The 18,455-nt window shown below is 53.9% G+C and overlaps 1 protein-coding gene across 1 annotated transcript in view; it reads right to left on the reverse strand.

The window, feature by feature from the left end:
• Positions 1-18,455, reverse strand: part of RAP1GAP2 (RAP1 GTPase activating protein 2) — a 273,779-nt gene that overhangs the window by 233,499 nt on the left and 21,825 nt on the right. Inside the window, exon 2 of the mRNA XM_075559607.1 lies at positions 17,588-17,704. Within this exon, the coding sequence (XP_075415722.1) occupies positions 17,588-17,704 (117 nt within the window). The remainder of the gene's footprint in view (positions 1-17,587; positions 17,705-18,455) is intronic.

Here is an 18,455-nt window from a genome sequence, read left to right on the forward strand (position 1 = left end):
CTCCAGGCTTGAGGATCTCAGGCAAAGCCCTGCAGGCAGGCAGAGGGAACAGGCACTGAGGCAGGCTCCCTCGGGTTCCGCTCTCACCGCCGCCTCCTCACTCACCCTGCCCCACCTCCACCATCTCAGTCAACGAGGCCACCAGTGCCCACCTCCGCCAGCAGCTCCAACAGCATTGGCACCAGGACAACCAAAGGCAGGCTCCCATAAGACTTCAGTGGGGTGTTCACACCACTTCCAAGTCATGCCATATCCTCTCTCAGACTGCCCCGTGGGCCCTCTACCATGTGTGTGACGCGTGTTGGCTCAGGCCCTGCCTGGGAAGAACAGCATACAGAGAGGTCATGGTGAGAACTACAGAGACCAAGGTCCCCAATGCAGTGTTTGAAGCTTCAGAAGCCACTCTGCCCCCCAACAGAAGCTGGGCCAGCCAGGCTACCAGACGAGTAGGGCATGAAGGGGCCTCCCCACTACTGTCTTGGTGCTCAGGCCTGAGGGGTGCCTGGTGCAGGGGGTGCGTGCACTTCCCTGGCGTCCACCCACCCTCTGCAGCGGTGGTTCTCAACCTTCCTCATGCCGCGACCCTTTTATACAGTTAATATAGTTCCTCATGTTGTGGTGACCCCCCCAAACCGTACAATTATTTTCACTGCACTTCATAACTGTAATGTTGCTACTGTTATGAATCAGGTGACCCCTAGGAAAGGCTGAGAACCCTGCTTTGCAGTCATCCCTGACTCATCCTCACTCCATTGTTCACCCCATACCCCCATCATCACCCTCGGCACCGCAGATCACAGGGACATAGGGCTGGGGGGCTTGGACTGGTTGTCCCTCCCCATGCCACCTCCCCCCAGAGGCAATGGCCACCCACACAGCCAGTGAGTGGGGAGCAGAGGGAGAGACGGGGAGGGAAGGCTGGAGAGGGGCGGGGACGTTGGGCAGGCAGAAGACTCATCGAGCCCCAGGGGGGCCAAGAAATCCTGCTGGGTAAAGTGTCACCTGCCATGGGGACAGGCACACCCTTGAGGACTCTGAGAGTGCCCAGCAGGTGGCCAAACGCACGGGTACCCAAAGAAAAGGAGGCTGCAGCGAGCGGAGACAGGCAACAGTGCAACGCAGACACCCTCAGAGAAGCCACACAGATACACAAAAATCTGGCTGGGCCCCACCCCGGGGCACAGGACACACCAGGAGCAATTGTGTGCACACAGCAGTGCCTGTCTCTCTTCCTCTGCCCTTAGCAGCCATCAAGTGGGCAGGGTCCTGGCTTGTGCTCAGGTCTCCCCGCCATCGGCCACGGCTGCCATCTGCTGACCTGAACCTGCCCAGGCCCAGCCAGCAAGCAAGCCCAGTGGAATCCAGGCAAGAGGCTGAGGAGACCCTAAACTTGAATTAGGAAAGGGAAGGGCAGGACCAAGTCCTGAGCATCACCCAGCAGGGGCTCAGGCAGGGCTGCGGCTCAGGCAGGGCTGCGGCTCAGGCAGGGCTGCGGCTCAGGCAGGGCTGCGGCTCAGGCAGGGCTGCGGCTCAGGCAGGGCTGCGGCTCAGGCAGGGCTGCGGCTCAGGCAGGGCTGCGGCTCAGGCAGGGCTGCGGCTCAGGCAGGGCTGCGGCTCAGGCAGGGCTGCGGCTCAGGCAGGGCTGCGGCTCAGGCAGGGCTGCGGCTCAGGCAGGGCTGCGGCTCAGGCAGGGCTGCGGCTCAGGCAGGGCTGCGGCTCAGGCAGGGCTGCGGCTCAGGCAGGGCTGCGGCTCAGGCAGGGCTGCGGCTCAGGCAGGGCTGCGGCTCAGGCAGGGCTGCGGCTCAGGCAGGGCTGCGGCTCAGGCAGGGCTGCGGCTCAGGCAGGGCTGCGGCTCAGGCAGGGCTGCGGCTCAGGCAGGGCTGCGGCTCAGGCAGGGCTGCGGCTCAGGCAGGGCTGCGGCTCAGGCAGGGCTGCGGCTCAGGCAGGGCTGCGGCTCAGGCAGGGCTGCGGCTCAGGCAGGGCTGCGGCTCAGGCAGGGCTGCGGCTCAGGCAGGGCTGCGGCTCAGGCAGGGCTGCGGCTCAGGCAGGGCTGCGGCTCAGGCAGGGCTGCGGCTCAGGCAGGGCTGCGGCTCAGGCAGGGCTGCGGCTCAGGCAGGGCTGCGGCTCAGGCAGGGCTGCGGCTCAGGCAGGGCTGCGGCTCAGGCAGGGCTGCGGCTCAGGCAGGGCTGCGGCTCAGGCAGGGCTGCGGCTCAGGCAGGGCTGCGGCTCAGGCAGGGCTGCGGCTCAGGCAGGGCTGCGGCTCAGGCAGGGCTGCGGCTCAGGCAGGGCTGCGGCTCAGGCAGGGCTGCGGCTCAGGCAGGGCTGCGGCTCAGGCCAGCCAGGTTCCCCAAGCACAAGTTTGGCTGGCCAGCCACCAGCCTCAGAGCTCCCTACAGCTTCAAGTGTACAGAGACACTCCCTGTGGCAGTTACATAATCTGCTGTCAACTTATGAAGGTCACAGCTTGATGACCTCATCTGGAGGCGCTGAGGAGATCCACAGCTCACTAGAGGTCTGGTACACACACATACTGTGTCTGCCCATGGAGCTACAATAGAGCCAAAGCCCTGGAGCGGGAGGAGCCACGCGGAGACTCACGCCAGCCCTGAGATGCTTCCACTGCCACTGGATCCACAAGACTTTCTACCCCCTGGCCTGTGATCTTCCTGCATTTGGCATCATTGCATGTGTTGCGGGAGTCCGAAGAGGAATTTACAGACTGGTATCGGACATATGGACTAATATCGGACTTGTGGGCTTGATCTGGGCAGGGCTGGATGTTTTCTTAATGTATTCTGATACACATGAGTGTCTATGAATTTGTTTCTCTAGTCTACCCAGATTAACACCAGAAGCCCTGAAAGATGGAGCAAACCAAGCCATAAAAATAGACAAATACAATGCAAGCTGGCCGGCTGTATTGGACCGGGTACATTAGAGAAACTAATCCATAGAAACTCATATGTATAAGAGAGTTTTATATAAAGGGTAAATGTACATGAAGAAAACATCCCAACCCAGTGCTGCCGAAGCCCACAAGTTCAACATTAGCCCATATATCTGACTCCAATCCACAAAGTCCTCCATCTCACACACACACACACACACACACACACAAAAAAAAAAAACCACAATGACGCCGACTGTAGGAGGAAAGCTGAATCCATGAACGTGTAAACATCTCAGCACTGGCAGGGGTCTCCACATGGCTGCTCCAGCACCCAGGGCTGCATCGGGGTAGGTCCATGCGGCTTCTCCTTAGGGATGTCTAGCAGGATGTGAGCCCTGCCAGCCCAGCTGAAGCAGGGAACTAGCTAAGGCAGCTGCACCCTGGTCCAACCATCAGAAAGCAAGAGACCCAAGAACTAGAAAGGCGAGGCTCACTGAACCATTTATCCCTCCGCCCTTCAATTAACCCCACGTGTTTATTGGCCAGGTTGGCACAATAAACTAACTCAATCCACCCCTTGCCAACTTGGCACCTGTACATTATTCTTTAGCCTCATAATTGCAATTAAGTAACACCTACACCTTAATCCTATAATCCTGTGAATATGTTCCCCCACCTATGAAAGTTTGTAAGCCAACCACTTCATGCCTTTATTCCCCCAATTTTGGGTATCCAATTTCTATACTGCCCACTTACATAAACCCAGTGCTCTGAGGAGACAATCATATTTTTTGCCATGAAGAGTCTTCATTCCAGTTGGAACCTTGTGAAGTCTGCATCCATAAGCAGTCAAATCCGGACAGGCCTTCCATAAAGTCAGCAACAATATGCACCAGTTCACAGGCTCAACCATCTCCATCTGGTCAGGTTCTGGTCAACTCAATGTGGGCTGCCTCACTCAGCCTCCACAGGGTGCCCATTGGTCGCCTTGCCTTTAGACCATGGGCTCTCACCAACACTCAACAAGCGTTGCCCCCTGGTGCTAGGTCATGAACTTTAGACCAGTCACCCCGCTCTCGTGTTCTCTTGTTCCTGTAAACCAAGTCCACAGGTGTCAGTGGCCAAACTCAACCCATCTCTTTATTGCTCCGTTTCTCCAACTTCCACTCAACAAGTAGATCCAGGTGGTCATCTAGCAAGCACCTCAGCCTGCCCACAGGCTCCCTTTAACATTCAGTCCCAGAGAGGAGTTTTCTTTATGGTTCCAGATTTTTCCCAGCTTCTGACAAAGAGCATTGGTTCCTAAATACTCCAAAGCACTAGGTGGGGCATATATTTTCAAAACTTTCTTTACAGGCATGGCCTAAACCCATCTAAAGATCAAATTTTAATGGCTGAAAGAAACTGGACTTACAACTTTTCTATTTTCATACTTCCCATATTTTCCCCAGAAAACCACCAAGTAAACAGTGTGGCTTTATCTGACCTCTGCCTAGACAAAGAAGAAAAACTACCATGAGAGAGAGGTCAACCACCTATCCTCCATCTTATGATTGTTTCTCCAGTACCCCGCTCCCAAGGTACCGTAATGTGTTAGTCTGGGTGCATTAGAGAAACAAATCTATAGAAACTCATATGTATAAGAGAGTTTCATATAAAGGGTAAGTGCACATGAAGAAAACATCCCAACCCAGTGCTGCCCAAGCCCACAAGTCCAACATTACCCCATATGCCTGACACCAATCCACAAAGTCCTCCTCCATCTCATAAAACACACTCAATGATGCCGACTGCAGGAGGAAAGCCGAGTCAGTGAACGTGTCAGCATCTCAGCTCTGGCAGGGGTCTCCACACGGCTGCTCCTGCACCCAGGGCTGCATTGGGGTAGGTCCATGTGGCTTCTCCTCAGGGATGTCTAGCAGGAAGTGAGCCTTACCAGCTGAAGCAGGAAACTGGCTAAGGCAGCTGCAGCCTAGTCCGACCATCAGAAAGCAAGAGACCGGAGAACTAGAAAGGTGAGGCTCACCACGCCATTTATCCCTCTGCCTTTCAATTAACCCCATGTGTGTTTATTGGCCAGGTTGGCACAATAAATTTTAACTATCTCACTGGCTGAGGTGAGCTAGGAAGTAGGACTTCTAGATCCAGAAGCGCCTGAGCATGGAGAGAGGGAGGAGTGCGGAGAGTGTTGTCCTGCCCCACAGTGTTCCCCCTGCTCCTTAATGAGGGGAGAGAGGGAAACAGTCCTCAAGTCTGACCCATTCCTGGGGCTCTCCCATCATTCTGGGCCCTGGCGACACAGTCAGGGAGAAGAGGGAGAGGAAGGCTGTGAAGAGGAACAGAAGATAGGTTTTCTTCTCTGAAACAGAAGCCAAGTCACCCCAACCACCTGGCTGAGCACAAGTCCCAGCTCCGTATACCCTGGACAAGCATCTGCCGCTGCCCAGAAACTTCAGTCACTGGGGCTGAAGAGTTAGTGCTATGACTCCTGGAGCCCAGCGCTTCCCTGCAACCCCTAACCCCTCCACTCAGTCCCCCAAGCTCTTCCTTGCCCCCCTACTCCCCATATGCCCCTGGGGACCCAGAAAGGGGTGGGGCAGGGGGGGGCTAATAATTTTTTTTAAAAGACTCTTTAATTTTTTTTTAGTTGCTCTCAAGTTAACTCTGACTCGTGACCACGTCATAGGTGTGTGACATCGGGCTTGCAGTCTGGCTTTCCAGACGCGGAACACCAGGCCTTTCTTCCGAGTGCCTCTGGGTGGACTCGAACAGCCAATCGTCCAGCGATTAGCAGCCCAGCTTGTGAACAGTGCCCCCACCCAGGCACTCAAGCCACAGCAAAAGGATCCCCAAGGTGCCGAGGTGGGGAGGAGTCTGTAAGCAGCTCAAAGAAGCTGCGCCTCCCAGCCCGGGCTGAGCGTGGCCTTGCCTGCGGGTGGGGGGTGGACACCGTGACCTTTGGAGGGCCAGCCTGAGCATGAACAAGAGGCAGCTGGACACCTTCCCCACTTGTGACCTCTCCCTGAGGGGGCGGCCCGTTGCTCAGAGATGGGAGAGGGGACGGAGACTAGGGCCACCACGGTGCCATGGAAACAGGCCTGGCAGAGTCACGGCGGTACTTCCGGCAATCGCCCGCTCATGACAGGATCTAAAGTGTTTGCAGACAGCACCTCCGCGGCCAAAAGGGCAGGTCGACAGGTTAGCATAAAGAGAATGTGGCAGCCTGGAGGTGCTGTATCCTGAAATAGGAAACCTCCCCTGGCTTTTACCCGTGGCCCCCCAGCTCATCCTCAGCCACCACCTCCCTTCCCTCATGCCACCTCATCACTCTCCCGCAAGTCCAAGCCTGACTCCCCTCCACCGCCACTCCAGGCACCCCCTGATTCCCAGTAACTCACCCCCTAGCCCTGGCTCCACCATCCTTTCTGGCCAGTCTGCTCTCTGCTTCCACCAGCTCGCCCTGCCTCCCTGCCCCATCCTGCCCACCCACTGTGGCCCAGACCAGTGCCCACGGCCATCTGCTGCCTCCCAACGCCTGCATCCTCCCGCCCTCTGTTCCTGCTTCCAGGCCCTGCTTCAGAGCTGCCTGCACCCTCCTCTGCCCACTGCTGAGCTCCATGACCTCTGGGAGCTGACCCAGGGGACAGGCACATTGGAGTAGCCAGCCAGGGATAGGGCATTCCTGGCTCCGGGGCAGGCACAGAATGGAAATTGGAAACCTTCCAAGCATCTGAAAAGGCAGCCCCTGGTCCCTGGAAGTACTGCTCAGGTCAGAGATCTCAGCCTCAACCCCCGCTCCCGGAATCTCCACCCAGGAAGGAGTCCATTGAGGGGGCTTTTAAGGGGTGTCATCCTCTCTTCTGGGAGCAGATGAAACCCCAAACCACCCAGAAAGGGCTGTTTGCTTGAATCTCTAGAAACACCTCACTTGGGGAACCCTTCCTATGGACCTAGTGCTTTGTTCAAGAATTCTAGAACTATTTAATTAGAACAACACCCTGATACAGAAACGGGGGCTCAGAGAAGTGATGTCATTTACCCAAGCTCCCTCTGTGCCAGGCATCTCCATGTGTCACTTCAAACCCTTTGGGCCCCACCTCTTGCTCCAGCCACTTCTGCAGGGACTAGCGTCCTGCAGGTCCCCACCAGTATCTTACAGGGGCAACTTGCCAGGGCTTCTCCGTAGGCAGCTCCAGGGCATCTGCAGTGGGAGATGCCCAGAGACACTCACTGAACCCTCACACAGCCTGAAGTACATGGGAGTCGATGCCCACAGAGCTACCTGCTGCTCAAGGAGGGCAAAGCTCGTGCCATTTCTGCCCTAAGCAGATAGTTCTGAAAGGCACCCCCAAAGCGCCTCAGAAGACCACCCAGATGAGCCCAATTGCCATCAAGTTCATTGTGACCCCTCGTGGAGACCACATGCACGGCGGTGGAGTGGAACTGTGCCCCGAAGGGTGGGTTTTCAAAGGCGAGGGGTTGTTTGTTCCTTTTACTGGTAAGAGCTCACAACACAGGGAATGAAGGACCGATAAGCCCTCAGGACCAATCATGAGAGGAGCGATACCAGGAGGGGAAGGGAAGGTGGGGGGAGAAAGGGGAAACTGATCACAATGATTGACATAGAATCACCCCAGGGGGGTGGACAATAGAAAAGAAGGTGAAGGGAGACAGTGGTCGTTGTAAGATGTGAAAAAAAATTAATTTATAAATTATCAAGGGTTCATGAATGAGGGTGGGGGAGGGAGGGGGAAAATGAGGAGGTGATACCAAGGGCTCAAGTAGAAAGAAAATGTTTTGAAAATGTTGATGACAGCATATGCACAAAATTGTGATAAGAACTGTAAGAGCCCCCAGTAAAATTATTCCAAAAAACAAAAGTCGATCAGCAGGCCTTTCTTCCGAGGTGTCTCTGACAGGTCTCAAGGAAATTGGCCGCCAAACAGAATGCTGGTAGGGGTAAAAGAATGCATCTTCCCATTGCCTTCCTGCTCCCTCTTTCCGACTTGGGACCCCACTCCCAAGATCTCGGGATGCATCATCCGCATGCCAGCCTTTATCTCAGACTCTCTGGTGGGGGGAATACAGGTAGAGGTACAGTAAGGGGGCTAGTGGACAGGGGCTCAGGGATAAGATGGGCCTTAGGTAGCTCTGTGAAGCTTGCTGCAGCCAGTTCTCACCGAAATACTCCCCCCAACCCCACCCGCAAGACTCAGAAAGCTCAGTACATCTGCTTGGGGGTCAGGGTAGGCCTTCCCCACCCCCCATCTACCACTACCAACCCCTGCCTAAGTCACAAAGATGGGGTAGCATGCTCCCTGGGGAAGCACCACTGTGGACCCCCACCCCCACCCCCAGCAAGCCTGGCTCCAGCCCCAGGCAGCTCTGCTAGCTGTTTACTCCTCTCCCTGCAGCAGGAAAGCCTTCACCCCTCATCCTGGGAAACTGAGGCCTGGGAGTGAGGGTGGGGGTGGGCCTGAAGGGACCGTGCCAGAGTCACAAACCATGAAAAGAACTCAAGCGCCCTGGGACCCAGCCCAGGCCGGAGCTATTATTCTCTGGGTGACCATGGGGGCAACTCTGGAGAGGCAGATACCAACGTTCAACACTTGCATTTCTGAAGGATCTGCGGGGGAGCTGGAAAATGCAAAGGGGGGAGAGGCAATCTACCCCCTCCCCAATCTCCCAGGTCTAGGCTCACATCTGGTAGGGGTCATGCCACAGTAGGGTCCCGCAATACATCCCTGCCCTGAAAGACTCCACCCAGAGCTGGAAGCCTGAAGCCCTCCACTCAGGGCCTCCAGAAATGAGCACTGGCTGGAGGTGTCCCCGAAGGCCTGCCAGCCCCACCATCCTAGCCTCCCGTCTGCAAAAGGCACGGGTTGGCATGAGGGCAGGGTGAGGTTTGCGCCCCTTCAGAAATGGAGTAAATCAACCGACTCAGGCTGGCTGTGACTGGGCTCTCCTGGGACCCTGGCTTGTTCTTGCTCCCGCCACCTGTAAACACCCCAACCTCGCCCTCCACCTCGCTCCGCGCCCCTTGACAGAGTCTCGGACGGGGGCTGGACAACAAGTCCCTCGTGCACGCCCCGATACACGGACAGGTGTGTGCGACGCCCCTCCCTGCACGGGTGTCTGAGGACAGTCACCCACCTCCCAAACCCACGGCGGGTGGACCCTCACTCACACACGTCCAGACGGACTGGGTTTCCCTTTTCAAGCGCACACCTTCTCGCTCAACACAGCGCCACGCCACGTCCAGTCACACCCAGGACCGCGCGTCCTCCTCCCGGCTGGCCCTGGAGTGACCACCCAGCCCTGGCTCCACTGACCTTCTGTGTCGCCTGGCGCGTCGGACTCACGCTCCCACGGGGACGGAATGGCGGCAGGCAGTCCAACAGCTGGCCACCCAGCCCGCGCGCTGGCAGCAGCGGCGGCGGCCACCCGACTCCGTCCGGACCGGAGCCCCCTCCTGCTGGGCGGCGGGCTCCCTCGCAGCCCGCCCAGCCGCGTGCCCCGTCACCGCGGCGCGCACACGCACACGCGCACGCGGGGCTCGGCGGCGGCGGGGGACGCACAGAGCTGCGCCCCGCGCCCCCCGCCCCCTGCGCGTGCCGCCCGCACACCTGGTGGGCGCGCTCCCCCCCCACCCCCGCCACCGAGCCGCGCGAGCGCGCGCACGCTGCCCGGGCCTGGGGTCTCCCGGCGCTCACCCCAACGCGCCCGGCGCAGCTACGGGAGAAGACCTTGAAGTGGGGGCGACCCAAAGGGTCCTGAAAGCCGGGCCGGCCGTGGGCGCTCCAGTCGCTGGCTCCTCCGGAACAAAGGCGCGGGGCGGGGCAGGGCAGGCGCGCCCAGGGACCCCAGGGATGGGGTGAGGGAGCAGCCCCCCTGGGGCTCCTGAAAGATCGGCCCGCACCTTGGGGTAGGGGGTGCGGGCTAATGAGGGAGACGCGCCAGGGCCCTCGGCAGCTCTGCCTGCGGTAAAGTAGGGGAGGGGTACACACATCTGTGGGCTTGGAAGCGGGGAGCCTGGGGGTCTACCAGAGCCTCTGAGGCGGCACCCCTGTCGCTGCCTGTCACCCAGGAGCTGTCATTCTGCCACTCAAGGGATCCTCCCTCCCAGCTCTGCCAAAGGAGACGCTCCTGAACTTGAACGGTGGGAGGGGTGGGAGGGCAGCTGCTTAAACTGTGTGAGTAGAAACCGGGAATGGCAGGGTGGCTGAACTGAATGCAAGCGTCGTGAAGAACATGAGCCACAGTAAAAGGTTTCCTAACACGCATTTAATGAAAAAAAAAATCAAAACAAAAAGCCTAATGAATCCGAAGTGTTTCTGGCAGCATTGCCCATGTTGCAATTTCTCCAGCAAAGAAATGGGATGGCCGGTGAGAAAAATTTAAGAAGTCCTGTGCTGGCCCACCCTGGGATGTCTGCTTCTCTTCTTGAGAGGGTGAACCCTGAACATGGCTTACACATCTCCAGAGACAGGATACTCACTCCCTCAGGGCGGTCTGTGCCATCCTCAGGCAGTTTTAAGCGCTAATGTAAACTCACTGCCACTATGCCCATGCCAACTCCCAGCGACCCTATAGAACAGGGTAGACCCGCCACTGAGGCTCTGAGACTGCAGCTCCTTATAGAAATAGGAAGCCCCTTCTTTTTCCTTCAGAGTGCCTGGTGGTTTTGAACTGCTGACCTTGGGGTTCAAACACTTAACCTCTACACCTCCAGGGCCCCTCAAGTGTTAAAGAGGACTTCCCAAGATGGCACCAAAATCACCTCCCTTCCACGGGTGGCCAAGGCCTCTCCCTGCTCTGGGCACCGCAGTTTACCTCTTCCACACAACCCCACACAACCCCACACAACCTCAGGTCACTCCTTCTCGTTACAACCTGTTTTCCTTTCTTCAGTTGCTTCCCCATTGCCTCTGGAAATTATCTTGTCCGTGGGTTTACATATCGAGCCCCGGTCATGCAGTCCTTATGCTCTCTGCTGCTAAGCAGAAGGTCAAGGAGATAGATGTGGCAATCTTCGTCCTCGCTGCCCTTTAAAGCCCTATGAGTCAGAATCAACCAGACAGCAAGGGGGGGGGGTGTTATTTATTGGCATGTTTATTTTCTGCCTGTGCGCCCCCTGGAGGCAAAAGTTGACCACCGCTAATCAATCCCAGGAGTTGAGCCAGAACAAGTTCCCATCAGGTAGGCATGGCTGGGGCAGAGTGGGGGGGTGGTGCTGTGGTGTTGGCTCCCACTGCTCCTAGTGACCTTAAGTAAAACCTAACCAAACACGGCCCCGCCCTGTGCCATGTTCATGACCATTCCTTTGTGTGAGCTCATGGTTTCAGCCTATCAATCCCTCTCCCCAAGGGCCTCCTCCTTCCCCAACCTTGATGCTCCTGTGCAGTCATTGGTCTTTCCTGATGAGGTGGCCAAAGTAAGCTAGATGAAAGCTCACCAGCCTCCCACCCCACCACCTCTTGGTTTGGTTTTTGGCCATCAGCGGAGTAGTGGCCATCCTTCACTGGCACTGCCATCGGGAGGCATTCATGCTTTTTCTGCCTTCCTTTGTCATTGGCCAGTTTTCGCAGCCGTCTGGGGCCACTGGAAAACCCATGGCTTGGGTGACGAGCCCATGAGTCCTCAAAGTGACCCACCCCTTTGCGCTTTAAATCTAGAGTAGACTTGATTGCCGACCCGAGTGCAATGCAGCCCTTGATAACTTCCCTTGTGTTTCTTTTGATCGTGGCTGCCGTTGCTGGGTGCCAGAGTCGATTTCAACTCCTAGCCACTCCTCGATATGTAGACCGGAATAGAACTAACCCCACAGGGTCTTGGCTGCCAACTTTGTGTGGGTCCTACAATAACGGAAGATCTTTCTCGTGCAGAGCCCCTGGACGGGTTCCAACCAACAACATTTAGGTTTGCTTAGCCAGTGAGTCACCAGGACTCCTTTCATCATGGAGGGTTGTGGGTTAAAAAAAAGGAAAATGGGGGTGTCCAGTCTGTGCTCTGAGTCCTTCTAGCAGCCTGGTCCTTAGCCTGCAGAGCAACCTAGGAAGCCATAAAGGTATAACACCTGGCACCTTGCCTAACAGAGGAGAGACGCACAGTCCCTGTCCACCAGATGGAGCAAACCAACACTCATTCCTCTTCAAGTCTGTGACTGAGAACAGCACCCTTTGCTCTGAGCGCTGCCCCGAGCTCCTGCAGTCCCAAGATGCGATGTTTTCTTGGGTAGCCACCTAACACGTGAGGCCAGAGCCGAGCATCACATCAACTAAACTTCAGGCAGTTCTGATGGCCTCCTCCTGATGCCCAGGGACAGACAGACTTGGGGACCAATACTAGATTTCTGCTAGGCTTGGTCCTAAAGGCACCTTGGTGGCACAGCAGTTAAGCATTTGGGCTGCTATCCAAAGGTTGGAGATTCGGGTCCATCGGAAATGCCAAGGAAGGAAAACCTAGCAATCGACTTCCAGTGCACATGGGGTGCCCCTGAGTCAGAATCAACTCTGTGGCAACCGGTAGAAGGAAGGGCAAGATTTGAACACATGAAGTCACTGTGATCCTTGCTTCTGAAATCCAGTCTCCAGGGACCCGGGGGTGGGGGCCTGATTCTGCCACTTGCTCTGCTGGGATGGTGCGTAGCTTTCTGCCATCAACCATGCCACCAGCATGCTCTCCACATCCTGCCTCATCTAAGTCACAGATAAAACACTGAGCCAATGGGGGCCTCCATTCCAACCCCTCAATCATTCGCCTCCTTAGCCCTGCCATGTCCCACACCATATATCTCTGGTCTCCTGCAAAGGTTTTGATGGATGGAAAGACAGGACTCGCTGTTTCCTGCTCCACCCTACCCCACCCCGTTTACTTTCTAGTCTAGAAAACTAAGCGGAAAAGCAAATAAGCTCTCCAAGCAGGGTGAGACTTAGGGAACTGACGCTCTACTGCTGATCATCCAAACTCTTCCTTTTTGAAGAACCCCCCTCAGACCGTCTCCTTAATAAGAGACTCGGACTTAATGCCACATCCACTTATTGATGCTTCAGGATCCCACCTTCTTCTCTTCGTACACCCCTTTCCCTGTCTCTCACTTTGGGTGCACGTTCATTCTCTCAGAGGCTGTGTGGATCACGGCTGCAAGCACTGACGGTTAGAAAACCAGCCAGCGGCCTTGACCCTAACTCTGCCACCCGCTGTGTGTCCGAGAAGCGTGCTCCCCGGTGTTGACGGAGACTGAGATTTTGAAAGTTGATCCCCAGACTTCTTTCCAAGGCACCTTTGCGTGGCCTTGAACCTCCAACTCTTAGCAGCTGTGCACCACCACCACCAAAGACTCCCGACAGTTACTAGCTTCTACTTGATCTCTGTGCCTCAGTTTCCTCATCTGAAAGGTATGTAGAACAATCCTACTTAGATCATCCAAAAAACTCAAACTCACTGCCCTGAGTCAATGCTGACTCATAGTGACCCTCCCCCCGGGGGTTTCCCAGACTGTGCTGAAGGGGGTAGGAAGTCGTTCTCCCTTGGAACTGCTGGTGGTTTCAAACTACCGACCATGAGGATTGCAGCCCAACATGTAACCACAGCACCAGCAGGGCTCCTACTTAGGATTGTTTTATGTTGTGTGACAAAGCACTTAAACAGCATCTGGCATGTAATACACACTCAAGACATTAACTATTAATATTCTATCACAAAAATTAGTACAGCCACTGAGCCATGGCAGACTGGCTTTCAGCTCCCCTGGGATGGCGCCTTCCCAAGTATGAAATCTAAAGTTAATTTGACTAGCTCCCTCTTCTTTTATGATTTCTTTCCTCCTTTGAGGATTCAGCTCTGCCCCCGTCACCATGAAGAGCATCCTTGCTATGTGGCTCAGAAGACAGGAGCAGCCCCATCTGCTCCAGACACCACCACCACCCCACCCCACCCCCCGTGTGGGTGACAGGCTGCACCTTCCTCCTCCTCTCTCATAATTTGGAGCCTGCCCCGTGGTTTTGTTCACTGGTCATTGCGAATTAGGCAAAGACTTACAGAGCAAGTCAGCTTTCCATCACCAGTTCACACACGTTTGTTTCGTGTCATTGATTGCAATCCCTTCCGTGTAGCATCACTAATCCCACTTTCTCCCTGTGTTTCCTGGTTCTAGTCCTCTTTCTTTCTTAACCCTTCTGAACTTTGTCCTCAGGTAGATGTTGCCCTTGTGGTCTCAAATGGCTGAAGGTTCGAAGGTGTGCACACCCCCTTGGGGTTTTTGTTCCTGTGTATTGTTTGGCTGAAAATTGACCCAAAGGGGTAAGTTCATTTCCAGACTTGAAGGATGACTTTAGGGCCATTATCTCGGGTTCCACTAGTCTCTATAAGATGAATAAGCCCATTCTGTTTTAGGATTTTGAGTTCTGTCCCACATTTTTCTCCCATGCTATCCAGGATCTTCTCATGGGATCCCTTTCGGAACAGATGGCAGCCGGGCACCATCTAGTTCTTCTGGCTTCAGAATCCTGGAGATTGATGTTCCCATGATCAGTTAGTCATTGAACCAATGGTTTCCATGTGGCTTCAATTGTCTTCACTCGTCTTTCCTTCAAACAGGGAGAAGCCAACAGATGGCAGCTTAGAGGCTTTTAAGAAACTAATTGCTACTCACCAAAACAGGATGTAGAATATTATTTTTGTGAACTATGCTATACCAATTGACCTTGATGTCCCTCAAGACCTAGGTCCTGAGCCCCCGGAGCCAGTGATGCATTCTCTTAAGGTATCTAGTTATGTCTAAAAACGTTTTCATAACTGTGCCTTTGTATGCTCTACCGCATTCATGGATTGGTTTGTAGCAAATGTAAAATACATCCTCTGTCATATCTATATATAGTCATGGACATATTCCCACTCTCCCTGCCATACCCAGTCAGCCTGCTGGTCTACCCGTGCATCTACTCACAGATCACTGCTCTCGCAGGAATGTGTATAGAATAGTGTTCACTCCTACTGCGTGGAACTCTCCACTCTCCTAGAGTCTCTCCTGCCGCTATCATTTGTTGACAGCCTCCTCTTGTGGTATACTGACTTTCCCATCACTCAAGTCAGTCTGTGTATGCCCTCCAGCTGGTAATTTACCCTCCTTCCCCTAGTAAGCATCCAAGAACGTTTCTTTCAGTGTGAAAGCTTTTTCCTGATTTTTTACCGTCATAGTCGTATCTCACACAGCATATTGCACTCCGTGTCATTCATGTTATAAGGTGTTTTGCAGACCTATTTTTCTTTAATGTTGCATGGCACCCCCTTCCGTATATGTACCGATGTTTGTTCATCCATTCTTCCATTGATGAGCATTGAAGGTGTATCCATCTTTTTCTTTTGTGAGTAGTGCTGCAGTGAATCTGACTGTATGTGTGTCTACGCGCTCCGGGTCCTTATTTCTCTAGGATAGACACCAATCAGGGATGTTGCTGGGCCATAGGGTATTCCTATTTCTAACTTTTGGAGGAAGAGCCAGATGGTTTTCCACAAAGGTTGAACATTCTGCAGTCCCACCCGCAGTGTGTGAAGGTTCCGGTCTCTCCACGCCCTTATCGACATTTACTGTTTCCTTTCTTTCTGTTTAACTTTGCTATTGATGATGCAATGAAATGATATCTCGGTACTGTGGTTTAGGCATTGAGCTGTTAGTAGTTCAAACCCACCATCTGTCCTGGAGGAGAAAGAGGAGACCGTTGACTCTGGTAAAGATTGACAGTCTTTGGACCTCTGAAGACCCCATATCGGGTCTCTGTGTATCAGAATCTACTCCATGACAGTGGGTTTGATGTTTGTTTTTGTTGTTGTTTGTTCGCTTGTTCCTGGGATGGTTAATAACCCCTAGTGTTTCTTCATATGCTTAGTGGCCTCCTGAATGTCTTCGTTAGCGAAGCGTCCATGTCTTCTGCCCATTTTTTAATTGGATTATCTTTTTCTTGTTCAGAGATTAAAATTTCCCATACATTTTAGAGATTAGTCCTTTGATATGTCATTGTCAAACGTTGTTTCCCCCGTTCTGTGTGTTCTCTTTTTACACTCTTGGGGAAATTTTTTTTCTTCAGTTGCTGGAGGTGTGACTTTATTATTTTTTAAATCATTTTATAGTACATTTGTTGCCATCTTCATCCTCAAAACATTTGCTTTCTTGGGGAAATCTTTTGATGAGGCATGTAAGTGTCTAATTTGGGGGCAGTCCCAGTGATCGGGTTTGTCTTCTGCTGTTTGCATGGTTTTAGCTATGCTTAATCATGTATTTGTGTTTTAGGGCTTCTAAGTCTGTTGCTATTTTTTTCCTTGGTCATCTTTATACTTCCAAGTCTTACACTTAGGTCTTTGGTCCATCCTGAGTTGGGTTTTGTACAGAGCTTGCGATATGGGCCCTGTTTCATTTTTCTGCAAATGGATATGCAATTTAGCCAGCACCGCTGGTTAAAGAGACCATCACTTCCCCACTTTGGCCCTTTGTCAAAGACCAACTGTCCATAGGTGGGTGGATTTACTTCTGGATTCTTGATCCTATTCCACTGGGCTACGTGCCTGTCATTGTACCCACACCAGGCTGTGTAGACTCCCATCGCGGTATATGTAGTACGTTTAAGAACCATGGCTGCATATGTAACACGTTCGAGACCGGGAAGAGTGAGATTTCCTGGTTTGCAGTTATTCTTTAGCAATGCTTTGCTTATCCGGGTCTCTTTTCTTCTGGGGATTCGTTTTGCCATGAGCAGCCTTGGCAGAGAGACTCTGCATCCAGAAGAGCTGTCCACATCGATGCATCTAGTACCTTTGGAAATCACGGATGAGACAAGGATGCAGAAGATACCCGACTTTTAGCTATGTAGGACTGCTGGCTGGTGTCTGGGAAAGGGACAGAGCCCATCACTCATAAACTTTTTCCTGGGGCCCATGTGGGGAACTGCAGTAAGAACATTATCTCTGTTCTTTTGTTGGCCAACCCATGGCCAACTTCACAAATGACATCACTTCCCTTCCTCTTTCATGCAAGCACACCAGGAGGAGACCTTGTTCATTCTTGGCTGCTAGGGCCCTGCCAATGTAGACGCTGGTGCAAAAGGAGAGGTCGTGGGGAAGGGAATGTCAGAGGCACGGTGCCAAGTGTCTAGAAAGGCTGTAAATGCTAGTCCCACCTGTGCAATGGGATAGAGGAGTGGATAGGGAACTAGGGCAGGAATCCAGGTCAGGAAAAGTCTTCTCCCAGACCTAGGATCCCAATTGGATTCTCTGGCAGACCTGAGGGAGACAGGGGCCAGGGTTGGCTCCAGCCAGGTCACAGCTGGGGCTGCCCAGTGCCTGCTCCAGCCACTCTCCCTCTTGAAAAGCAGCCAGCTGACCTGAAATCTCTGCAGGCGTCATCTCACTAGAGACTTACCATCTTCCTGGTAGAAGGCAGGGGCAATGTGATCATGCCCATTTTATAGAAGAGAAAGCAGAGGCAAAGTGAGTCCATCCCAGGCTGGACAAGTCACCAGCCTAACAAACTCTTCATAGGTCTCTGAAGGCAACGGTCCATGCCCCCCTACCCCCACCCCCACTGTAGGTCTATAGGTCAGTACAGAGTTAGCTGCCCAAATACCACCTGGGGGAGTTAGGGGGAAGATATCACTCCCTGGATCCCCATGGAAGGTCAAAGAGAAGGACAGCGGGTTTCTCTACCTGGAGGGAGACTCGAGGTCAGCGCGGCTGAGGATGCGATGCTGCTGTGGGGTGTAGAGCCACTGGAAGGCTGTCAGCGTCCTCTCCTCGATCCGGAACCGTCCTTCCTGCACATACCTGTGGACAGGACAGGACAAGGTGAGGAGCGCCCAGGATGCACAGAGCTCCTTGGGGAACTTGACCCTGCTTTCCCATTCTGGCTACCCCTTCCTGGCAGAACTATGAATCCACTCATAAACTCAACATTTATCAAGTGTCTGCTATGATGAGCAAGACAGACATGCCCCCTGCCCACCCCCACCCCCATCCCCAGGAGTTTAGAGTCCTGTGGGGAGAGACTCGTCATGAATCTCATGCATGATGACTGATGCCATTACCTACCAGCCTGCTTTTGCATGGCCAAGGCCATGGGCGCCTTGAGGACCACAACCTGGGAAATCCTGAAGAGATGACAAAGGCTCATCTCCTTTAACCCAGCCATCCGACTTCAAAGGTTGGTTTGTGACGATACTTTGTGTTAGTCCGGGTTGACCAGAGAAATGAATCCCAGAGAGACACTCAAGTGTGTGTAAGAAAGAGCTGTATATGCAAGAGCAACTGAATACTGAGAAAACATCGCAGCCCTGTCCAGATCAAGTCCATAGGTCTGATATTAGCCCTTATGTCCGATACCAATCTAAAAATTCCTCTTCAGACTCACAAAACACATGCAATGATGCAAAATGCAGGACGATCACAGGCCAGTGGGTGGAAAGTCTTGTGGATCCAGTGGTGGTAGAAGCATCTCAGTGTTGGCAGGGGTCTCTACGTGGTTCCTCCAGCTCAGGGCACTAGTGTAGCTCCATGTGTCTTCTCCGCTGGAATGTCT

This window comes from Tenrec ecaudatus, chromosome 10, assembly GCF_050624435.1.
Source record: "Tenrec ecaudatus isolate mTenEca1 chromosome 10, mTenEca1.hap1, whole genome shotgun sequence".
Taxonomy (NCBI): domain Eukaryota; kingdom Metazoa; phylum Chordata; class Mammalia; order Afrosoricida; family Tenrecidae; genus Tenrec; species Tenrec ecaudatus.